Here is a 26,001-nt window from a genome sequence, read left to right on the forward strand (position 1 = left end):
GATGTTTATACATTTTACTTGGTAATCTTGGGCCACATGTCCCAAGAAAACAACGAAAACAGTTGCTTCTGTTGAACATCGCGCACAATAAACCCAACTGGGTGAGACCGATGGCACGCTGTTTGCAGGAACTCGGCAACTTGATGTTTTAGACAGATGGGCGATATAAGCGTCTTAAGAGCCGGATATTAAGAGGGGAAACGATGCGCTTATTAATTATTCAACACAATCATAGGAAAATGCACTTAAAAATAGAATGGCCTTTAAATTAGCCCAAATGAAAGTTGCTGACATTGCAGCATCTCGCTTTCAAGTGTTTTATTTTGCCCCTCGTCAGCCTCTCACCAAACCAGGTGAGCCCACCAGTCAACCACAGTATCTTACCAAGTTGTCCATCCATCAGCTCGTGCGTACTGTTCACGATCCGATGCTCGGAGCAAGGCTGCTCAAACTCCAGCCCTCGTGTTGATCAATTAACGGATGTCATCATTCACAACCGGGCGGAGATAAGCAAACGATTTATACAACTATTTTATCGCAAATGGTATTTCAACTGCCATGTAAGTCATAACATCAGAAGTTTTCAAGAACAAAGTGAAACACGATTCATTGCAGAGAAAACTGCTCAATCGACACCCTATTCCAGGTAGTATGAGTTGCAGGGCATTTACCAATGAACAGCAAATAGCCCAAAAGCAACCGATATTCGGACGGCGATTCCCTACACATTTCAGTTTCATTTATTAGGTATAAACCCTGTGAGCCATACGGCTCTTGACATGTTCAGGAAAGTAGCGAGATGTTAACTACCTCGCCTGGTATAGAGGATTGTGGGTTCGATCCCAACCCCAACGCCTGTATATTTGGAGTTTGCATGTTCTCCACGTGGTCGAGCGGATTTTTCTCCGGGTCCCCTGGTTGTTCTCTCCACATTTAGAAACACGTGTTTAAAGAGTATTTGGCTGATATAAATTTCCACATAAGCCACTTTGTTGAGCTTTCATGTGTGGCAAGGTAGCTTCTGAAAAAAGACATAGCTCTGTGTGGACCTTACCTGCTAAAATAAAAATGGTAAAAGTAAAATAGTAATCTTACGGGAAATGCAACAAATCCACATCCTCTTACTGGCAACCGAGAAGGCACGTACTGTCAGGCTACCAAGAAATGTTATGAATTTCCATGCTCCGGGGTCGTGATTTGATTTAATAATCAATGTCTTTGTCTCCTGTTGACTGTGGTATTTGCACCATTGGTCTCTTTAGTACGAATTTGCTTGCTCCTTTCATCTAATTGTAACAGCAGATAATTTTCATATAATAGCATACACCGTAAACAATCAATTCTTACACCCGCGATTTGAATAATTTCAGTCAATCGTTACATGCCTACATCAGCATCTTCACGGGCAGAAATTATGGAGGACGGTGACGATACCTCGGTATGATTTCGTATGACCTATGACGGGCTTCAGTTCTAAGACATTTATCAATTAAATTGCTTTCAAAGTTTGTGAATTGCAGACACCACCTTCACATTATTATTTGTGGCAGTTCAAAGTTGTATGGTACGTGGTTTGGTGTTCGTAGCCGTAGTCGCACAAAGGAGTCTTTTCCACGGTTATAATTTCCTGTGTCCCATTGGTGGCTTTCCCTGACCCAGGTACCATCATTACACTTTATGCTCTTTTAAAGTGACGATTTGCCATGAGCCATGTCCGAGTAAGGCCCTCCGGAGCTGTGCCAATACAAATTCGACACAGAACCTTTATTCGAGCAAATTACTGCACGAGACCTGTTGTACAAGCAGACTGAAAACACCTCATGACCGATGTTAACACTGCCTAAATCCACGCAAGCTAACCGATTAACTTTTATACAGAGCAGAAAGGGCCCATGTAATATTTTGACTTGTACTTGAAAAGACATTTTACATTGTGGTGCCTTGAAAGTCAAAATATTCTAGACATCCTTTGTTATTGCGGTGTAGCACAGTAATCGGTGACCAGGGAAAAGCCATCGCCTTTAGAGAACCTGGTCTGTCTCGGCGGATGAAATAACAAAGTCGCCAGTGCCAGCTCAGTGTTCTTCACGGTCCTGAGGCATCCACCGAGCACCGAGGCCACTCCAGGACTGCCATTTGAGAAGCCCCGTTTCATCACCTGTAGTATTCAAGGCATGTTTCACGTCAATGCCAGCGCGTACTGTTAACAGTGCAAGCTGTGTCGTGTGTAGTGTTGGTGTGAAGTACAACGTGTGTTAATATGTTACTCCACGAGCGTATTGTGCACAAAAAACTCTGAGCCAATGTGAGGCGATTTACAAGAGTCGAGTAGGATCTGTGTTTGTCTTGATACAATAAAAAACCTTTCATTCATTCACTTTCTGTCAATTTAAAATGCATAAGCTTAGTTGAGTATTTATGTTTTTTTTACGTCAAAGCTTACGATTTAATCCATGTGCAGGCATACAATAGAAAGCAGTAGCTCTTCAGCTCAAACAAAATGCCATGAGCAAAAAGCTACGTGGGATGCGCACAATGTAGTGGCGATAAACATTTACCTGAAGAGCTATAGACATCGTGACACTTTACATTCCACCACCAGCGCAACTAAACCATCTCCACTATTATTATAGCTCGCAGTGTATGGACATCGTAGCTCAGCCAATCAGAACCCGATGGATGTCCTAAGTGCAGGCCAAAACCACGGAGGGTTTCCAGTCGCTGTCAAGCTGCACGCATTTGCTGCACATGTTTATGCTTAAGGTAATGTTGATGCAGACTGGCCTATAGTTTTGTAAAGCTACAGTATATTTAGGGCAGCAAAGAGAAACATCGAAATAGTTATGACGATCAGTGATCATTACTAGTCAAAGGTCTATCCACTGCTGGATACAAGCCTCGCCGCACACCATCGTCATCCCACAAGTTTGCGAAGCCACAATCCATCTGCACGAGCTGCTCTTATCACCCCATCCCTGTGGTGGTCATCTGCCACGTAAGTAGTCGTAGTAGATTCTCCGCAGTGAGTAAATAACATGTTCGTGGGGCCTTCTCGAAATCCAGTCGCTTGCACACCACCATGGTCCACCTTTCCACGTTCACCAAACTACTCCATTCAAATACTTGTTAAAAGCTTTGCACACTGCACACATCTCGGGATTTGTAAAAGTTAAAATCTGGAAATCCCCGGGACGAGAGGTTCCACGAACCAAACACGATGGGGGTGAGCAGCGCAATCGTAATAGGACAAAGTGGAGTAGTAAGCTGCCTCTTCACATTCGCTCCGCTCAGCACCACTGAGCCCCGAGTCGTCTAAACATTGGGCAGTTGCAATGCATTAGCCGACAATATTTCAGGATATTAAACTGGCACCGTGAAAATTGGTCAGCCACCAATGAGGGATTTTTTTGGTCAGAATTGTATCAATGCATCGGTGCGTTGAAATAGTATCCTCTGAAAATGTTAACAATTCTGTCGGGTAGCGAATGATTCATTTGAATGTTGGCGTAAAACTACGTCGCCAAACTAATAAACAAATATGGATCGTTGATTTGGCTACAAAAAAAAACCTACGTTTTAAGTCACCCCAGGATAACGTAATTTTTTTTGGAGGTGCATTACTTGACCAGAATTATTTTTAGATCCGCACAAGCTGCAAAGCTAAATTTGGTGTTAATCTCGAATTAAATTGCTAATAATCGGTTCCATGTTGGCCAATGAGTTTGTGGTCATGTGCAACAGAACAAATTTGAAATATTTAATGCAAGCACTAAATATCGAAGGGGGGGGGGGGGGGGCAATGCACCGGCACAGCATGCATGTCACGGTAAAAATGGTAGTGATGTTTAGATTCGGAGATGCGTTTAAATTTCCACATTGACCTTTTATTTATATTTTTATTGTTACATATGGATGGGGGAAAAACCACGTAGGTACTTATTTTGCACAATTTGGCAAACAGAGAAATAAGGATTTTTACACGAATATATAAATAGCAACGTATAAATAATAATACATGGGTATATTAAGTGTAAACGTATGCAAATACCTATTGCAAAGGATAGTGTTGAGCACTCAAATGGAGTAGCCAGAAATTGGCAGTGTTGAGTGCTACTCTTCATAAACACGGGTTTTATCCAGGTATTACTTTTTCTGTCCAACAAGCTACTCATTTTTGGGATTGGCCAAATATCCAAATACAGGACCCTCCCAAAAACATAACCCCAGGGTTTTTAGCGACGCTTTCCTCCCGACGGACTACATGGCACGCTGTACACGTGTGCACTAATTTGTCTGGCAAGGGCCACAGTTGAGGAGATGAAACTCCCGTGTGTGAACACAGTCAACCCTCTTCAATCCTCCCCTCCGTGTGGTGCCAGCCACATCGGTAACTATATTCTGCAAAGAAAATACTAGTTGACTTGCTTCAACGCTGTATGTAAAATTACGTCGGTATACATTTAAACGTTAATGCTGATACCAATTGAGAAATAATATATCTAACCGTGCAATTAATAACATTTTAAAAACTCTCAAACTTTAAACAAATCTTCCTTGATAACGGGAGTCAAAATATTAAGCATCACAATAATTATTTTAATATTAACTAATATTAAATGTAATTGCTGACCTTTGTGAAATTTTCATGGATGCTTCCTCAAGGGTTGGAGCTTAAAAGTCACCATAGTTTGTATGCCTTTAGAGAAGTGCAAAAAGTGCTATGGAAGACGTAACATTGTCATCAGACTTCCAAGAATGAGTCCACAAAATGTTCCCACTCTCCATACACACACACGGAGGGGTGGGGGGGGGCGGTCCCCCTTCACCAGTTTTCAAGCATTGCTCATGGAGGCATCAAATGTGGGCCAGGGAAGACTCCTTTGGAATTGTGGGAACCATATTGTAACTCCTTGAAGCCCAGATCTTCCGCTGTGATTTTGGAAGTGAATCTTTGGAATGCATGGCCCAAATGCTTACCTAAGAATAACCCTCTTTGGAATATTTACATTTCCGAATTTTAAGCGATAATAATCACGCTAAAGAAGTAATTTTTAGAGCGAACTTGGGAATCATTTTCACAATGTCTCTTTAAAAAAATGCTTGCAACTTAAGTGGGCATGGACATAACAGAACATGGATGGACTTTTGTCAGCACCGTTCAGCAGTTCCATCCAGGGTCTCAACAGGGCAACCCGAGTGGCCTACTTGTCACATCACCTCAAGTTATGCTCATTAACCAGGGGAAGGCAACAATGTATTTACGGCAGTCTTCAGAGACCAACTTTTTACTTCCATTCTCGGGCACCCGGCGTGGTGATTGCTCCTCCCTCTCCTGCTGTAGGCAAATTGTTTGCTGGTCCACATGGCTCTACAGCCGTCTTGTGCTCATGAACATTTGTGGCTGCTGAATATCCACGAAAAATGGGACTGGTGCTGGCACAGGTGCTCCGTGGGCTCAGGCAAAAAGCAGAGCCTTTGTGTAAAACATTTTTAGAGTGTGCAGCACGTGCTAACACAAGGTGATCGGCAGAACCGCACTTCCTCTCGTGTCCAAAGTTTTTCAAACTTATCTTTGTGGCAACCGATCGGTCAAGACACAGGATATCATACCAGGACACCAACCACGTCCATCCAAGCAGCCTTGTCGCCCATTGTGCAGACACTGCCCTTAAGAAGATTACTAACGTGGCTACGGCTTTCACGCGTACAGGTGCGCACTTTACAACCCGAGGCAAGGGATGAGCCCGCCCGCAAGTGGAGGGGCATTTCTCGCTTGACCTTGTGGCTTCAGAGTGAACTTGTACTTCCGGAAATGGCGGCAGAACGTGCAGATTTTTACTCCTGGGGGAGGGGGGGGGACACTCGACGGTCGTCGCTGCCGACTATCACGTCGACCATCAGGGCAGTGTACCTGTACACGGCCCCGGGGGCAGCGTCCAGGAGGCCTGGCGAAAGTCCGAGCCGAGGCAGCCGTGGGGCCTGCGGCGGCAGGCCACGTTGCTCCTTGCTTGCCACGCCCGACGGTCGCTCAAGTTGTTCCTTGGCGCCTTTTGAAAGTCACAGGGGAGGGCCGGCATGCGCCACAGTTGAGCACATCGTGGTTCCGAGCCTTGACCTCCGCCGCGTCACTTGCGGCTGACCTCGGCAGAGCAGAACAAGGCACGTACGGCAAACGCCTGCAAGCATCCCCCCCCCACCACCTCGTCCCGCCCGCCCCACCCTCCCCAACTCAGCACTCATTCCCACCACAGATACCACACTACATTTGTCAATAAGTAGCAGGTATATTTACGGCTATCCGCCAGCGTACGGTTGCTTCATGAAACCGTTTGCAACCATAGTTGGGGGAAGCATTTTGGCGATGACGATACATTGCTTACAAATAAATTACGTGCTGCAAGTGAAGCGGAAGTATGCAAGAGTGGACGAGAGACGGGAGCCGACAGATTCCCACAAGCATGGAAATACGAGTCGTGGGATGAGTTACGTAGTGCTCGATGGAAATGTAAAAGCAAAGGCAGCCACAGCAAGTGTGGTGTTACTACGGCATGCAGAGTGAAATGCAACGTTTTGTATGATTAATTAGATCTTTGTGGCGATGATGGAACCCGCAGGATATACTGTAACAATAAATTGACAAATCACTCGCCAGCCCACAGTATATCAGACGAAAGCAGCAAGGGGACCTTCCCATTTCTACCTCTAGGGGCTAAAGGCAAAACAGCTATAGAGATATGGATTTTTTACTTAAGGCAAGTCATGGGATAATGCAAAAAAACTAGCAATACACATAATTCAACGTAGTACAGCACACATTTTTGATCACTGTTTTAGGCAACAGAATCCACACTTGAATATTTAACCTTTAAAAAATATACTGCTCCAAGATAAACTTGCCTCAAAGGGTGAGCCTCACAATATTAGAAACATTTGGTCCCAAAAACAAATGTACTGTATTTCACATCACGTGGCCATATTACCTAATGATCATAGAAACCACTCTGGTGTACAGCAGAGCATATGGATTATTGCTGTTTATGCAGTGAAATACTGTGCAAAATGTTAATTAAACATTTATCAGGTGTCTTGTTGGCGCCTTCTGAAACTTAAGCATTTTGTACGTTTTATGTTTTCCTAGCTTTTCCAAAAACGTAACTTAACGGTGCTGTCAGCATTATAAGATGTAAAACCTGAGCAGAGTATCCAAACCAAGGAACCAAAAATATCCAAAAATATCTAATTAACTCAAAATGCACATCTAAAATAGATACATCAGTGAGACAACTATGGGAGTCCTGACCTTTTCCATAACTTAAGCACCGTCTCTTTCACAGACGTGTAGGATTAAATTCCCCATAACGTTGGTGTCAAATTTTTAAGTGGACCTGTAATTTATGAGCTTACAAACCCACAGGGTTAATTGCAGGTTTTTAGCATTATCGATAAATTGTATGCAATATAAAAACAATGGATTAGCTTTGCTGCACACGTCGAACAATAGCATAAACAATAAAAGTCCAGTCCTTCGTGTGGCTCATGTACATACCACGTGGTGACTGATAGTATCCCTGCCACTGGTGCCTTATGATGGCTGCCACTACCAATCGCTTTGCAACGCGCCGTGTGGTGTCGACATTCACGTGTACCAACAAATGTATTCCTTCTAAAATTGAACTGGATTCGACTATCAGTTACATGATTCTTGAAATGTATTATTAAATATACTAAAGCGATCAATAGAAAGTTGATAATCGTTCTATCTAATGTTGCCCTATAGGTGTAGTCTGTGGTCCGGTTATATGGTTAATGGTCAGTTGGGTTGCTGGTTTCTAGGGCACAGAGCTGAAGGATAAAGACTTGCGTTGTCGTGCTTGGGAAGAGATGTCACGAGGAAATGTTGAAATACGAACCAAAATAAATGACCCAATGGCGATGGGACAAAACCCTCAACTTAAAAATCTCACTCATTCGAATCATTCATTTATCAGTGTTTTCTATTGAGGTTACTTGTCCAAAAACTTGAAACGAGTCCTTGGTTGTGAAATGCAAATCAAGCTTAAAACACATTAAACACTAGCTAAATATTTCATTTGCATGATAAATAATGAAATACAAGGAAACGAATCTCAAAAGGGTCACATGATTTAAAGGGCACTGAATTACATTTGTAATGAGGTTTAAATGCTAATAGCAAAGAACTGTACACACATAAAATACAATACGCAAATGACATTCGAATAATCTCTTGAAAATTATGAAATTTATAGAATCCAAGTGATGTATTTTTTGAGGAAGCGTGGTACATTCAGTACGAGCAGGCATGGCCATGTTGTACCCACCTGTTCATGATTTCACCCTGCACATGTCATCTACGCGATAAATGCATGAGTTTTTTCCTTAAGTGAAATCGAAAAAAATAAGAGGCCGTCAGAGTGAATGTGTGGTTCTTCTGTGGTTGCTGTAAAGATGCCCAAAGACACCGACTGGGACTTGGTACAATGGGCCAAATACGATTGTTGATGTAGTATGGCCCATGGTTAACTGCAGGGTCCACTTATATCTAATATTTAGTAGTCAACATCACAATTTTTAGGGGACTTTCTGAACACATTTTGGCCACTGCAAAATACACCAGAAATGGTTGCATGAAAACATTCATAAAATTTTGCGTGCATTAAAACTACCGTGCAATAGCAATACACACACAGGTGAAAAATATTTAGCCTTCACGACCTCGCATTAAATTGCACACATCTCAATATACACACAGATGCATTCACCAGCCTCTGGAAGCCACCAGTTTGGGAGGACATTGCCTGGTCTTGGTAGTGGCGGTAGCACACTTCCCATCGAGGCAGGATATGGAGAATGGTTTGATTACTGCCACTGCCCACTAATCTCTGTAGTGTGAATATTAAGAGTTTGTGACAGCACTTACAATGCCAATGGGTCCTGTTGTATAAAAATGTATCACAACCAAATTAATAAAATCCATATACGAATTCCCACTTAAAGGATTTACAATAACTTATTCTAGAAGACGTCCCAGCTTTCTAAATATGCTGTTTCGCCAGGAAACACTGCATTAAAGCCGTTCCCCATTGATGAATTGACACTTACCTTTCGTGACCCATTTACTACCAAAACATGGGACACCTTGCTCTTAGAACGACTGGTCTAGAAGATCGCTGTGGATGGGCCAGCTAGTGTTCATGCGCACTCCTGAGGATAGGCACCACAGAAAAAACATACATGCACACGCCAAACAGTGCATGCACACACAAACCATACAAAACACCCCCACACCACCAGTAATAGCTCCTTTCATTCTGAAATATCACTCTTCAAGCACTACGCCACTGTCACGAGAAAGCTTGAGTATTGCATTCACTTTAGGAGAACGATAAAACAGACCACAAGAATCCGGTACATCAAGTCTTGTATTGCTCAAAAGGTCTCGGGCGCATGCGTAATCGCGGGATGTGTCACCTTCCAGTACAGAATGCAGATATACACTCTTGAATACAACTCACACAAGCATTTGTTTTTTCTAACCTTATAAAACATGCGCTGGCAAGATACGGGAAGTGCCAGTAAGTATGCGCATTAGCACTGTTCACTTATTTTGATTGGAGAGACTGCACATTTAAACAGTTCAATTTAAGCCGATGCTAATCAGTACTTTAAAGGAGGGTTCTGCATACGTACGTCCGTTTCTAATCGTCTAACAAAACCTAGTTATGGCCCGGGCAGCACCCCCAACCCGAGTGCCCAGTGAAAGCGACTTACATGGCTTGCTTTACGGAGATAATGAGTGAAAGGGTGAAAACTCTGCTTAATCCTGCGTCCCAATATCAATAGGAATGAATACTTTAAAAAAACCCAACATGTTTTTAATGTTTACAAAACAATGGTAATGACTAATGACTTTAAAACTGCTGAAGACAATGATCTCACCCCCGTTTGACCACTACACTGAGATTCTCTTGAATTAACAAAAAAAAGCAGAAAATACTGTATTACATTGGTTTATTTCTTAAAATCAAACAATGTATTTTATACAGGCTTATTTTTAACAGTGACTTTACTGACATGTCAATAGTACTGTAGTATAAAAGGAGACATCATTAAGTTTTAAAGCAAGAGGCTTCATCATAGCTTCAGACAACAGAAAGTTTGGAGCATTTCACTGAGCCCAAGAGGTGAGGGGACTGTACACCGATACTGGTACAGCTTGACACCTCCACTTCAAAATAGTTTAATAATTCCAGCACAGGTTATTGTCAAAACACTTAAATTTTACCACTTGCACTACACGCAGGCAGTAATAACTGACAAGACTTGCCAGCACTGTGCTCTAAATCAGCCACACTTCGAAGCAAAAAAAAAAAATATCCTTTTTTTCTGAAAATCTTTAAAGTTGTCCTTTTCAACTACTTTTTTTTCCAATATGCTCAGCCTGTTGTTACACATGCTGTCCCCCTTGCTATTAAACCAAATTTAATAAAATACCGTGTGAGAGGGGGGTGAACCCGGTGTGAATTTAAACATCTCGATATAAAACACCCCTACAGAAAAACAGGAGCGCGATGCGGCACATGGACACAAGCACCGCTTACGGGAAAGTTCCATTTTTATGCGGGGGTGTTTTTTGGCATCACCCTAAAACCCCTGCGCAGGCGCACCGCCTCTGCACGTGAGATCTTATAGCACGCGTCGAGACCAAGCTTGTTGCCGGGGCGCGGGTGGGAGAGGGCAGGGCAGGGCAGGACGGGGCAGGTCGGGGTTGGGGGTGGGGCAGGGAGGCAGCCCCCTCTACATGTTGCCCATTCCAGACACCTCCGTGGTGAGCCTGCAAGGAGCGCCCAGAGAACACCAGCACTCAATCACGCGTGTCGCCACCGCTTCTCACTGTGCAGTGCCACACCCGGCAGGCAGCACGTACAATTTCGCAAGGGTCATCCGCAAACAATCAACGACAGCAGTGTGGGCAGAATTAGAAGGTGATGACAGTGGTGATGAGATGGGTCGATCAACTGTAGCTGAGGCACTGTGAAGTTCACGGCCTCCGAATATGACAAAATGCTGGCACCGGAATTGAAAAAGACCGAAGGATCACCAAAAATCTGGGGACATAGCAATAAAGTATAGAATTGGGAGACCAGGTGCAAGGGGAAATGAACAGCCGCTCACCTGGCATTGATGAGATACTGAGCCAGGCTGATGTTGGCCGGGGAGCCAGTGATGATGACCTGTCGGTCAGTGGCACCGTCAATGGCGCTGGCGATCTTGATTTGTGCACCTGACATTTGCCGGATCTCATTAATCTTGGTGCCCTGCTTGCCGATGATGCAGCCGATGAGCTGTACGCACACACACACACGTATATGTGCATCAGGACCTATCCATGTGTATGGAGCATAGTCTGGCTGTTGCAACGTTGAACAAATGAAAGGTAGAGGTGATAGAAAACTGCTCCTACAAATCAGAATTTCCTTTAGTGTAACCCTGTAGCACTTAAGAAATGCACTAGACACTCAAGTAGCACCATACAATCCCCAGATCCCGATAACTCATTCAGGAACTCTTTTTTTTATGGTGGAAACAATATTAAGAACCATCTAATATCTAAAGCAACACAAAAAGGACGATAAAACTGCTGTAAGTTATTCCATCCAATTGTGTATGGTAAATTTAAAGCTTTCGTGACTGCAGGAATTAATTTTCTTGGTTCTTTCGGTAAAGTCACGTAGAAGGGAAATAATAAAATAAAAACATAATAAAATAAAATTCTCACGTTTCGGCCACAACGCAAGCAGCCGTCCTCAGGTGAAGAACAGGGCTGTCGGAAAGACAGCATCCCATTCGGACGCTGTCTTTCCGACAGCCCCATTCGGACGCTGTCTTTCCAACAGCCCTATTCTTCACCTGAAGACGGCTGCTTGCATTGTGGCCAAAAGGTCGTGAGAATTTTATTTTATTATGTAAATTTTTATTATTTTATTATTTCCCTTCTACGTGACTTTACCGAAAGAACCAAGATGTGTATGGACGGTTTATGAAACAAGCCACACATTCCACTTCGGTGGTTCTCCAATGGTCCTCAATCGTCAGCCTTCACTTTCCAACTCGAATTTGATGAGCTTTATTGGAAAAAGAGAAGGCTTTAATGAGGAAGGGTGAAAGGGCATTGACGATATGAGGAACAGTTATAAATCGGCAACAAAAATCCTAGACTGCCAGTGCAGTTACTTCGCTGGGGGTTCAGTGCTGTGTGTCAGCCAGGCCCATCCAGCATGCCTACTCACATTGTTGGGGATGCTGATCTCGTGGGTGCTCATCTGGGCACTGGCGTCAACACCTTTGTAAAAAAAAGAACAAAGGTGATGATACAGCACACACACACGGGCACGGTCACACAGCCGCATCAAGCTGGCATCCTCACCGCTCATGAACAAGCTTTTTGCTCGACTCTCTCAACAATTAATGATAAAGGCAATAAAGAAGAACCGACACACAAAGTTTCCCCATGTGAAGAAGGTCAATTTTTAAGGAATGTGAAACCGATGCTCGGTTAATGTAGAATAATTATATTCCAAAAGTTTATAATTAAGATAGTTAAAAGTCAAGGTTGATTAATAATTTATCGGTGGTTAATACCTAATTTCCAGTCTGAATCATACTTAGACGAAAAGTACTTTTCCCATCCCTATGCACCATGTATCTCGTCACCTGCCAGTGTCAACTCCACTGGCTTTTGTTTATCGGTTGCTACTTAACGCTTTGCGTAAATGCAAACCATCTGTATAATGCGCCAACTTATGACTGGTCTCCTGCTATGAAGGAAACAAATCTAATCTTAATTATTCAACTTAATCCCAGTTACTGCACGTCATTGCCCGTCTGCAAAATGTCTTCCCATAATCTCTGGCCCAAACAGATGTGTGTATATTGAACTTCTTTCGCACCGGATGTAGCCAACCATGCTAAACACACAGTCATAGCGAAAGAATCATAGAAATCCATGGGCTCCTCTCTAAAATTGCTGCATGAGCAGCAGCCATCTGGCCAGTTTTTGTAAAACTCACCCGGTGTTGTCTGGTAGCCAGAGGATGCCTGGTTGATGGGTGTAAAGGGAGTGTGCTGCATGGCCAGCTGATGCAGCTTCGTCAGCTGTGTACACAAAGCACCACCAACATCATCATCATTTATGTATAGGGCCATGACCGACTAATAAGAGTCTTTTCATGGAATGTGCTTTTTTAAATCCTTTATATTAAGTTCGCGTGCTTGCTTGCTTGCTTAGGACCGTGCAAATCTTTCGGTCGTTTTTTAACCCACTTCCCGTGATCCAAGCGAGCTGACATTTTCCACACAGACTCGTTGTGCCAGACAATTATTGTTCGTGAAAAAAAAATTCCCAAAATTTTACACTTTTTAGGCAAAAAAAAATGATTTTACATATATTCAAATATAACGCATTCATGGCTTTGGCTGAACGTCAAGAGTGTAAGAGCCCAGAGCGTAACCCCTCCACAGGCCGTGGCGGAGTAGCGCAGTTGGTAGAGCCCTCGCTTCCCATGCCAAAGGTCGCGGGATCGATCCCTGCGTCCTCCACAGGCGAATATATTTTTAAATCCTTTATATTAAGTTCGCTGCCACGCATATAAAGGATTTATAGTGAAAAACTTTGTTTTTACGGGTTATACTTATTTCCTTCATATATTTGTTCGCAGTCCCTTTCAAAAATATATTGTTGTAAGTTAACTAGTGACGAATTGGCATGTTCTGTTTACGTGACAACCCTTACTAGTTGGCTGTGTCGGGTAGCGGGTTTTAACGACACATTTATATATTTACGCGATCTAACCCAAAAACCTCTAATATGGAAGTTAACATTTGTTTTGGTGCAAATTTTCAACTAATCGGCAACAGAAGGACATAATGGACAGTTCAACAAACGTTACAAGTAGCACCATTCAATGCTGATACCAGCAGGAGGTACACGCATGCAACTTACATCAGGGTTGGGGATGGCGTACTGCCCTTGAATGGTGTATGCCTGTTGAAAAAATGCAATGTTTTAGTAAAAGTACATATTTTTTATTTCAACGTTTTAATTGCTTAAGCATTGCATTACGCTTGAATGGGTGAACACATCGTGCATGCCAGGGCATGATATCACTGGCGTCTGCGGGGGCAGCACTCTCTGCATCTCAGTCGACGGCAGTGCACCAAAATCCATTGTTTTATGATATATAGTCCCATATCTATATTCTCCATCTTTACCAACACACACTGGCCATTGTGAGCAAATAATCTCCATGATCTACGTGGCATGGGGAGGCCTTCTTCCATTAGTGAATTGACAAAAGAGCTGCTGCCCCCCCCCCCCCCCCGTACATTTGGCAAACAATGCATTTGTGAACGAGAAGAGGAATGGCGCACATTGTAGGTGGAGTGGTCCCTGACCTGGCCTCCAGCAAAGATGACAGGGGCGCTGGAAGACACTGGCTTGGGGCGATAAGGGATGGTGGCTCCCTTTGGGGGAGACTGAAGACAAATGCGTCACATCAAACGACATCACCACATATGCAAAGCCAAAGCATCAAGTCCTCAGAACAAACACCACTCTACCCCAAACACTTGCTGTACACAAGCCCCAGTTTTACTTTTCAACAATACAGTGAAACCTTGGATTGCGAGTAACTTGGTCTGCAAGTGTTTTGCAAGACGAGCAAAAAAATTAAATATTCATTTGATAAACGAGCGAGGTCTTGCAATAAGAGTAGTACGTGTCTACGCTTTGTCTGCCGAGCGTCACGTGATCACAACTGATAAACGAGTGCTTTGATATATGAGTGCTATGGATTATAAACACGTTTCCGGAACGAATTATGCTCGCAATCCAAGGTTTTACTGTACTCCAGATTTTATTTTAATGTTTTATTATTTGGTACGTGCAGTGTATTGTTCAAGTCACTTCTTTATGTTGCATGCAGAGCCTATAGGTTTATTATTTCTTAAATGTGTTACCAGTTCAACTCAAGGTTCCACAGGCCTCCTAAAACCTCGAAAATCAATCTTGCTCTTTATAGCAATCTTTAGTTATTTAGATAATTTAACGGATTGCTATGTGCGTATATGCCACGTACATTTAAACCCGACTAATGAAAAATGGTAACAGGGCTTATTCTTTTACGGTCACTGTGTATAAAGAAAAATCAATGCACTGGCCAAACCAGCATGATGATAAAACAGTTTCTATGAAAGTTCAGTACAATGAAGCAAAAGTATAAATATCTGAAACCATCAACTCACTACATAAAGATTTTATTCGAGGAAGCTGACCAAAAGTTAATACATCTTAATAGCCAAGGCACGAAATTGGGAATTAACCTTCTGAGCTATCTAACCGTCATCAATATTTAACATAAACATGGGGTCACACCTCTCCTTATGCAATGGAAAAACAAAGGTAAAACACACATGAACAAAAATCATCAACTCACCTCCATCATGAGCACACAGATCTGTCGCACACATTGGACGATGGCATCTGGCGTGCCGGAAATAGTGACGGCACGCTCAGTGGAGTTAGGCAACAGGTCTCCTGCCACCTGCACCTGTGCCCCAGTCGACTGCACTCAAGTGTGCCAAACACGTGCACAGAGACCAAATGGGCCTTTTGTTAATACAATTATAATCATGTAAAAATTTGAACCTTCTCCAGTAGATTTTTTTTAAAGTTTCATGGTCACTATTCAATACAAGAATCGATTAAATATAATTTGGGTCTTTCGGTAAAGCCACGTAGATAGAAAAATACTAAAAATATCACGTCGTTTCGATCGCAACACAAGCAATCGTCATCAGGTGAAACAATATATAGTGAGAGAGCTTCTGAGGCAGGAGACAATACGTATCGTCTCCTGCCTCGTGGCTTTACTGAAAGACCCAAAGAATATGAATACCTGCAGTCACGAAAGCTTTAAGTCAAGATTTACTCGAACGTATTTTAACATTATGCCTAGTGGCCGCAGGGATCACATGAACCAATTACACGATTTACTACTATAACATTTATAATCGACAAACTCGGCACTCACCTCTCGGAGCTCCTGGATCTTGTTTCCGCTTTTGCCGATGAGCGAGCCACACTGGCTGGCCGGCACCACAAGGCGCAGAGTTACAGGTGGGCGGCTCATCATCACACTACCGGACAGGGTGCTGCCCATGTCCTGCATGCATCGCACATTTTAACAGGCCATGACTCTCCAACCAAAACAACCATATTGACAACAAAGAACCCTGCATTTTAAACACTTGTGGAAAACAGAGAAATTGTCAAGTTACAGTCGGCAGACAGCACGAGATCTGCTCATGCCAAACGGCAATTGTAAACAAGGCTGGGTTGTACAGGTACCTCAGATGGCTGGATGGTTAAATGGTAATTTTGTAACTGAAATATAAAGGATTTAATTGAACAATGGTATAAGGACAATTAAAAGTTGGTTCATAAAACTGACAAAACATACTTCGAAAGAATAGGCTCTATTTTAGACAAAAGCTCAAACAGGCTATTCCAGACAAATCTCATACAATGGTTGCACCCTTTGCCCAAGCCCCACAGTTTGGATGCGAGACAGTGCTACCTCTTCAAGCTTGTTAGTGATCAGTGCAAAGGCCAGGAAAATGGACTCCATGGGCCCAGTCACTGTCACAATGCGCTCAGGGCAATTTGCATCCGAGATGTTGATGCGAGCTCCGCTCTGTCAATGGGAGACAAAGGGCGTAAGCTTAATCATTTGTGAAATGTAACAGAAAATTGTGCAATGAGGAAAATGTGGTATTCAAGAGAGTACACACACATTTTATTATTTTATTATGTTTTATTTTTTATTATTTTATTATTTCCCTTCCACATGACTTTACCGAAATAACCAAAAAGATACACACACACTTTCATTCTGGACAGAAGAAAAGTAGAAATTTTCCACCACCCAAATCCCACATTCATAAAGTCCAACTTCAGAATTAAATTCCCCCAGTATGTTAGGCGGGGCGATAATGTTTATGATGACCAAGATGAGTGAGGGGACGAGTGCTTACCTCCTCTCGGACTCGCTTCACAAACTCTCCTTTCTGCACATTCCAAAGAGATGGGGAAGAACTTAATGACAGCAGCACCACTCAATATAAGCCACTCAATTAGACGCTGGTGTTGTAGGCAAGCTTTTATGCAGCCCATTTTTTTTTAAATACGAAAAAATTATGTTTGAACATTCAGTTCAGAAACACTTTAAACACATTCACTTTACTTATTGAAATCTGTATTCACGTTGTGCAGGCGTGGAATATTACATCAAATATTTGCAAAAAATGTTTTTTTTACATCAGTGCAGTACAAGGCTTTGATTACAATAATAATGATGCGAATGATTCACCTTTCCGATGATGCTTCCAACTTCCTGTGGGCCAGAGATAGATAGCATCATATTACCAACAATTGATTGCATTTCTCAACTGCAAATCGCGCGTGACTTCTAATGCACTAAAACTCTTCAAAACAAAGGACGTAATATACAGAGAACTGTACAATATTCACAATTGTTTGTGTGAATAGAGTATCCAATCCAACATGACACTACGGTTGTTATAAATTTAATATGATTTTGTTAAGTTTACAGAATTGCTTATCAAAGTCATGGAATCGAAAACCAAATCCAGTTCAATGTCAGGAACAATTGAGTCGATTGGCACACAGGAAGGTTCAAACGGCATGGCGCTTTCCAATGAGACGTGACAGTCCAAAACATACAAAATAAAAAAAGTACAGCACCGTCAGTCCACTGCTGAATAAAGCCCTCAATGCCATGTGAGGGCTTGTTTGACCATTCTTCATCATGTTGGTCAGTGTGAGATTGTGAAGGTTAATAAAGTGACAATATTTGTTATAGTTTATATTCGAATCATCCATAACAAAAAAAACTACATTACAGCATGAGGCTGCAGAGTGCAAGTGTGTTCATCCTCGCCTTGCTGTGCATCAGTAGACGGATGCTCAGAGTGAAGCTGGGGCCGCCTTCGGCCTGAGTACCTCCGAGACTCATTGTGACAGCAAAGCTTGACCTAACACTAGACACGCGCACACACCGCCATGTCAGTCAAAAGCATTGCAGGCTGTGACACAATACATCTCCTGTAAATAATATCAATGGGGCTGCTCATGTGGGTGTTACTAATTTTGCAGAAATACATTCCCTTGTACAAATAAATCCACATCCTAAGTATTTTTCCTTGTTGTGTTTACTTAGAATAATTATTGCAGCCTCCTGAGTGGAATTCCAGATGAGAGCATCTCATATCCCCTGCAGGCTTCACAGCCCGCCATTTTAGTAATCCTTGATTTAGTGGCAAAACATACACAGTTTAACTCAAAGCACAGTATGGGATTATAACATATGGAATTTATTGGGCATTAGGCCAAAGATGGTGGGAGGCCAGAATGTGAATACACAATGTGCCATTGTAAGGTACGCAGACACAATATGGCACACTGGTGAATGATTTAAAGCCAACAGACAATGTATAGTGCATGTATCAATGCACACATTTCTAGAATTATAATTTGGCAGTTTAACATACAGATAACCACTGCTCATTGGATATATTTTCAACTATCAAATGTTTCGAATCCACAAAATTGCATGAATATTTTTAAAACCTGTTCTAATATAAACTCGGAGGGTAAAGTATATTGTGCCATGTCAACCCTTTCCTCCGGTGTTTTTGTAAATGCACCACTCACTTTCGCGAGTGCCTATCCCCATCCTTCATCCATATTGAGTAATTAACACATTACCACCCTTGCCTAGCCATGCCAGAGGGAGGACGCTTTTAATATCTGTACACGAATGAGATTAAAGGAACGATGGGACTCAATGTCTTTACAACAGTATCAACTGATATAAATACACCCAGTTTACTATGTGATCCCTGTGCAGATTAAAGTAAAACACGTTAATTGAAGGAAAAGCGAAATGACGAATGTGGACAAATTACATTAAATTCACTAAAATTATAGTGGCAATGTATTTCAACAAACAATAACTCATGTGCATAGTACTGTATAGTGCTTACGATAAAGTGTTTCAGTTCACCATTAACCCCTAAAAAGTTAGTTATATCAGCACGCCAGGGGGCCATGTCTTGATAAGTGCAATTGTAGTGACAGCAGTGTCACTTTGAGCCCTGGATAAAAAAAAGACTACAACATCAAGTCATGGGCTAGATACACGAATAAGTTAAAGATGTCAAATAGGACAAAAAATTTATTCAATGCTGACAAAAAAATACATGGTTAAGTCGAACACCTGATTAGCGCTCCCTGTCCCAACCAGGTTAAATCAATTAAGTTACATTAATGACAAATTGTATCTACATATAATCACGATAGTGTTCATTGTAGGTACTCACAAAACTCATTCCACTTTGTTGTTAATTTGAATGTTAACTCCACCTCGCAATATCATGCAGATAACCTTGTTTAAAATCCTACACGTGCCAGCTGCACTCCGATCTACAGTAATGTTCGTTTTGAGCCAGCACCATTGTATTTTGGGAACATCACATGAGCAAGACCATTACAAGAAGTGTGACTGAAATTAAAACAGGTGTTATTTAGATGTCATTCCAGAATGTTATGGGAAAACGTGACGTGTTTTAGCGCAAAAGCGATGGCTTCATAAACTCCTGCGTGTCAAAACGCCAAGCTGAGTTTTGATTAATATCAGCACCTTAGCAGTCAAGACAAAACACAACCTTCAGATATAAGGCACTTTTCTCAAGATATTCTTCTCAGGTCTAAAAACCGGAAAAATATGCATTCCAAGCAGCGAAACTCAGTAGACAACCATCCATCATAATTAAATTTAAATTAGGAGTAAACAATGCATTCTGGCGCACATGGAACATGTAATTACTGCCTCAAAGTGTGGGTTTTGATGACAAATCCTGAAATAAAAAACCGGGCATCCAATATTAAAGTGCAATTGGAAGGACAAGGTCACAAATACCAACCCTAAATTATATATATACAAGGATAGGCAACATAAGTATTTATTTCAAAATCTTACCAATTGGTGAGCATTGTTGGAGTAAATAGCACTGCCCTGTGCAATGATGAATCAAGCACACTGCATACACCATGACTAAATTAGCACACAGCAGCTGTGATAAATTATGCAAGACAAAAGCATCCATTTTATAAAAAAAATTGTATGTGGTAAAAATTCAGATGAAATTAAAGGGTTTTTTTCAAACGGTTTGTGTATCTCACATGATTAAAGTGGTAATGCAGAAAGATCGGGATGAAATATCAATCAGACCACAGCCTGGAAACAGTTCCACATTCACATGTTCACTGGACGTGGTACAACTGAAATTGTTATTTTATATTATCTAAAATGTAGATTTTGGAAATATAATTGAAAATGATGGGATCTGCTTTAAAACCATCACTGTGATGTGTGCTCAGTTTTTATTCAAAAGGAATCAAGAACAATCACTGTGACAAAAGTTATTCAGCCCCTTTCACTTAAAAAAAGGCACCGATACAATTGGCAGAGTTAAAATAAATGTTAAAAACACTCTTAATATCCTGCTCAGGCAATACAAGGCTTTGTCCACCCACTACTGCATTACAGAAATAAGAGACTGAATTGACTATCAATACATGACTAGACAATCTGCTTCAGGCTTTATTGTATTTGAGTCCGTGAAGGTTAAGTTAAACCGATGTGTTTACATTGCGCTAAGGTGCACAAACGTATCATTATGAATACCTTTTAATCGGCATTTTAGCCCTATACCAAAACCGTCACTTTCCCATGTCATTAATTTCAACATCAATTTGCCGATAGATATATTTTTTTACTCCATTAAGAAACAGATTCAAATTCTGTAATGTCCATCCCTCCCAGTTAGCAAAACTTGTATTCTTATACTGTACTAGCAGGAAATTAAGTTTAGTCCTAGTCTATATAGATAGAAGACGTGTCCGTCCAGCCATCCAGCAAAACGTGAGTCTAAAATAACAGTTGGCGCGCATTGGTGCGGGATACACGGCCTACGCGGAGGGTGGGGGGGGGATGCGTGAGGTCCGCAGGCACACTGAGTAACGCTGCCGCATGCGAGTGACATCACAGATGTGACGTCACCGCTCACTTGCCGTGCAATATATTATACCCATTATTTCCCCCCAAAAAAATACAAGTCTATTTTTATACTTTTTACATTGTGTTCAGTATGGAAGCTACACACATGTCAAATTTCAAGTTTGTAGCATGTTGGAAAGTATGCTATTCACAAATTTCCCTTTTATATATAGAGCAATGTCTCTCCACCTTTCTCTCACCTTCTCTGCACATCGCAAATTATTTCGATTTCTCGCCGTCTCTATCGTTTTTTTTATTCCTGCCCCCTCTCTCCCTCTCCTGTATACCATCCGCTTCCCCTATCCGTTTATCTCTCACCTTTCACACGCTCTCCTTATTGTCACCTCTAACCTCCTCTCCCACTGCTCGTCACATTCCCTCGCTGTCCTCTTTCCGTTTTGCTTTCTTTCCTCTCCGTGTGCGGGATACACGTCTATAGTGGAGTGTGGGTGGGGAGAAGTGACGTCTGCACGCAGGAACCCGGTTCAACGGTATGGGATGCAGGTGACGTCATCACGCAGACAAGCGCACAAGCACTTGGGGAGTGTGGCACACGGCCAGACAAAAATCCATCCACATCATCCAGCCAGATAACTATTTCCGAATATAGTATTGAACAAAGCACTTCACAGAAACATGACCGAATACTCTTTAGTTCTGTCAGTAAAGTCACGTAGTTAGAAATAAAATAAAACAAACCACGACGTTTTGATCGCAACACAAGCAATCGTCATCAGGTGGGACAACTACAGCAATAAACAACTGCTGAAGAAGGCGAGAGAGCTGCCGTGGCACGAGGTTATGCTGCTGCATTGGCATTGTTGCAGCATTGGCAACCCCCCACTTCTCTCTCTCCCCCTAGTTCTCAAGTCGCCGCCGCAGATGTTACTCTGCCCCCCCCCATCTCTAGCCCCGACCTATATAGTCTATATAACCTCGTGCCACGGCAGCTCTCTCGCCTTCTTCAGCAGTTGTTTCTTGCTGTAGTCCCACATGATCATGACCGAATAAAGTTTCATCCCAGCAAAGTTAAAAAGTAACCAGTGTGGTATTAATAATCTCTGCATGAAACCAAGAGGTAATTACTGGAAACGCTAAAAATCTCTTGATGTGCATGTTTAGTAACAGGACAAGAGGCATGGCTATGATCTGGCTCTGGCCTCCGGTATCCAATATCAATCCTAATTTCCTAAGTGCTAGTTTTCACAGAATCAATATAGAGACTCAATGGTGTGGTAGGAAACAATTCAAGTGGAAAAGAAATCTACAACTGTGTGGGGAGAATTGTATTGGTGCATTAGTGCCACTCCTCACATTTTATTCTGCGCCAACATACACTAGCAGGAGAGCCTGTGGTGAGAGGCGGGATGATAATTATCATCCCTATTTATAATTCAACCTCCACATCAAAAGCAACAATTAGCGCAGAACACGTTGGGACATTCGGCAACCTTCTGCTAGAAAATTGATAAGATTTACCGCATTTAGATAAACGATTCACGTCTTCACTTCATGCTTAGATTTACGCAGAAACATACACCTTTGGGTGGCAACAAAACTAATGTCACAATTCTATTCAAAATATATTCTGATTTAAATCTTTCGTGACTGCAGGGATTCATATTATTGTTTTTTTCGGTAAAGCCACGTATAAGGGAAATAATAAGATACAACTATAAAATTCTCACGTTTCGACTGCAGTCGAAACGTCGTGAGAATTTATATTTTTATTATTTCCCTTCTATGTGACTTTACCGAAAGAACCAAGAATACAAAATATATTCGTTTTGTTGCCCGTTTTGCAGTTTCTCTCGTTTATAGTGCCGTCTGTACCACCTACTTTGTACAATCTCACGCAGTGCAACCATTAACTCAAGGGAAAAATGCGTTAAATATGCATGCATGTCAAATTAATCAGTTCGATACACATTAATCAACGAATCAACCTTTAAAAGCCTGCAGATTAGCGCATCAGCTGAAATCCCTCCAGATCGAGTCCAGTTGCACAAAGCGATATCACGCTCTATTTAATTAGCATGGCAAGCATAGCTGGACACAAAGACACGGTGACACTCGGCTAATCCCACTGTACTTTTGCACGCTACAGAAGAAATCGACTTATGTAACGATATTATCCCCTGCACAATTGGAATTTTTTCACAACCGGGTGACAATTGCACCGACAAATGTATTGATATACCAACCCTTGTGGTGTATGTATTTTAATTATCTCGGCTGCGACAGCCAAAATGGGAGGCAATACTTAGTCGCACTCAGCTTCCTCCTCCAGCGACCGTGACGTCCCAGGTACCCATAATTCCACGTGACACGAAGGAATTAAAATGTCATACTCTGTACAGAAAAATGTTCGTACTGTATTGGATTTTTTTTATAGTTGGTGTAACGATAAAAAACCAGGACTCCGTGGAATTAAAGCGTACCCTTTGCGTGAAACAGAAAATACGTTTAAAAGCTCAAAAGTGGCCAAAGCACAGGTACATGCTTGAAATTAAATAGAGACAGATATATCACGTGAATTAGAGCATTACACAGGTTTGAGACTTTTTTTGCCGGTGTGTTGGCCGGGGGTCAAGAATAACAACAGGGTACACGGTGGAGATGGAACGATGGCATCAACTCGTGTGCAGGTGCTAAGGTGGATTGTTGCACATTCCGGGACCGCGAGCGATGTGACTGCTTGGGGAGACCTTGATTCAGAAATGGATGTATCATGGCTGATGAGGGTAGACTACTTCAGCGTTCGAGATGACGTTGAACAATTTATACGCTTAGAAACATAAGAATCGGGCATAAGAAATAAGATATTACATAACGTTTAGCATTAATGGTTAAAACGGAACAAGCAATATACTAAACGAAGGCCATACCAATGAGTACAAACAATTCTTGAATCTAGATATACAGTACATGAATCGGTATACACATATTCATGACGCATTTATGTACATTGCATCGTTTCAAGAGCGTGTAAATCATTAATTGCCCCATGGACCGACCCCGTCGGTAGTAAACAGGACGCTCATCCAGTCGGCTTATTGACGCGATTGGTGTTGGCAAAAAAAGACAATTCTGTCGACACCTTTCTTACAATTGTTTCTGTAGATTTACTCGAACATTTGCACGCGGTTAAGTACGGCAGATTGGACAATCGCACGTAAAATACTTTCCGGATCAATCATACCAATAAGACATTTGGGGGGTTAGATTTCGTAAATATATACAAATGTGTCTTTAAACCCGCCACCACCCAACACTGCCAATTAGTAAGGTTTGTCACAAACAGAACGTGGCCATTCGTTACTAGTACAGCACACCGGTGTGCTGGAGACCCAAGCCACATTTAAAATCCGAGTACGTTTCGCCAGTAATTACAACTAGCATCATCAAGCGACAGCCAGATTTGTGGAGAAATCCACCTGTTTCGTTCCTTTAAGAGGCGTAGATGTGATGACAACACTTGCGCGAAGTGGGGGGGATTAATGAATGAATAATATCAGTCCCAATGATCAAAAACCACGTTTGTTAAATACAATAAACATGCAATGAAAACATTACAAAAAAAACAAACACATCCATGCAATATCTAGTGATATTATGTATGCACACAATTGTGCACAATACATGCATAACAAATAATCTGTTGTATGTAAAAGTACGCAGATTTGGCCGTCTGTGAATCAGGACCAGACTGTACCAAGCGACGTCGTTTTAAGAATGTGCAGGAAACCTCAAAAAGCCATCAAAGGAAACACTCCTTTGTGTAAATTTAATCCCGGCCCAGAGTACGTGCTGTACTCTCGAGGTATCCGCACACAGGACCGGCTTCAGTCCGACCAAATTCATCTTCCCCGATGCTGATCTCCCCATATATCCGCCGGCCTTTCCCCTGCTCCATTCTTTCTCTAATCCCGGTCGCTCCCCTTACGCCCAACTTGCTGTCCCTGCAAATCCCGAGTCCACTCGACACTCCACCCCCGCCTTTAATTTTAGCAAATCACCCACTCCGGTGTCCCCCACATCAAACATTTCATCGTCTCACCAGTGTTCTCACGGGGAGAAGATCCCTTCTACCGATTTCCCTCCTTACTCCAGGGCTCATCTGCTCATTGTCCTATCTAACCCCCCTCACCCCCAACGTCGAGTTTGTTCATCCAAGCGGTCAGGTGCATAAAAAGCACCTTCGGTAACTTAATCATTCCTCTCACTTTAAACTACAAACTCGGAAACAAATTGAAATGGGGCCGCCACGGGGACCCCCCCCCCACCACCTCCACGCGACGCTTTTCGGGCCTCATGTCTCCTCGCCTGACCTAGGCCCAGGCTTCTCACGCAGCTCCGCCGACAACAAAGACCGCGCTCGAGGTCGCACCGCCGCCTCTTTCCCTTGTCAAACGAACGCCTAAACGTCTCCTTGATGCGCTCAGAGGTGTTCGGGAAGCCACCGAGCGTCTCACGGCGTCGGGGTTCTCGCTCCTTAACCGCGCGGCGACGCGGGGGTGGGGCGACGAGGTAGGCCCTAGGCCCAGGCTTCGCAGTCGCGTCCGCTCACCCGCCGCCGCCACCGTCGTCTCTCGTCGCCGCAATAGCGGCCGTCAGCGTTTCGCGAGGGACTTCGCGCGCGACGGGGAAGGCGAAATCTGCCACCGGTGCCCGCCAATAACAGCGTCCTCACCGCTTGGGGAAGAGCGAGGAGCGAGGAGGTGCGACCCGGGGATGGACGGGGAAGAGGGAGGGAGGGAAGAAACGAGGGGCGGGGCTGGGA

The 26,001-nt window shown here is 42.7% G+C and overlaps 1 protein-coding gene across 8 annotated transcripts; it reads right to left on the minus strand.

The window, feature by feature from the left end:
- On the minus strand, positions 1-26,001 carry LOC144933529 (poly(rC)-binding protein 3-like). 8 transcript variants are annotated; one of them, XR_013637066.1, is made up of 14 exons: positions 25,912-26,001; positions 18,039-18,138; positions 17,448-17,471; positions 17,113-17,145; positions 16,653-16,772; positions 16,110-16,241; positions 15,513-15,641; positions 14,449-14,553; positions 14,021-14,062; positions 13,089-13,173; positions 12,309-12,361; positions 11,194-11,363; positions 5,912-6,047; positions 1-2,158 (listed from the first exon to the last, which is right to left on the minus strand). XR_013637066.1 is itself a non-coding variant. In XM_078858436.1 (13 exons), exons 2-13 carry the CDS (start codon positions 18,111-18,113, stop codon positions 6,029-6,031), a joined length of 987 nt encoding a protein of 328 aa, XP_078714562.1. In that variant the 5' UTR covers positions 18,114-18,138; positions 25,912-26,001; the 3' UTR covers positions 3,809-6,028. The 8 variants fall into 8 exon arrangements, 7 of the variants coding, with proteins under 7 accessions (XP_078714562.1, XP_078714584.1, XP_078714553.1 ...); XM_078858436.1 differs by lacking the exon at positions 1-2,158 and having other exon boundaries at positions 3,809-6,047; XM_078858458.1 differs by lacking the exons at positions 1-2,158; positions 5,912-6,047 and adding an exon at positions 9,427-10,852 and having other exon boundaries at positions 14,473-14,553; positions 16,656-16,772.

This window comes from Lampetra fluviatilis, chromosome 1 (assembly GCF_964198595.1).
Source record: "Lampetra fluviatilis chromosome 1, kcLamFluv1.1, whole genome shotgun sequence".
Classification (NCBI taxonomy): domain Eukaryota; kingdom Metazoa; phylum Chordata; class Hyperoartia; order Petromyzontiformes; family Petromyzontidae; genus Lampetra; species Lampetra fluviatilis.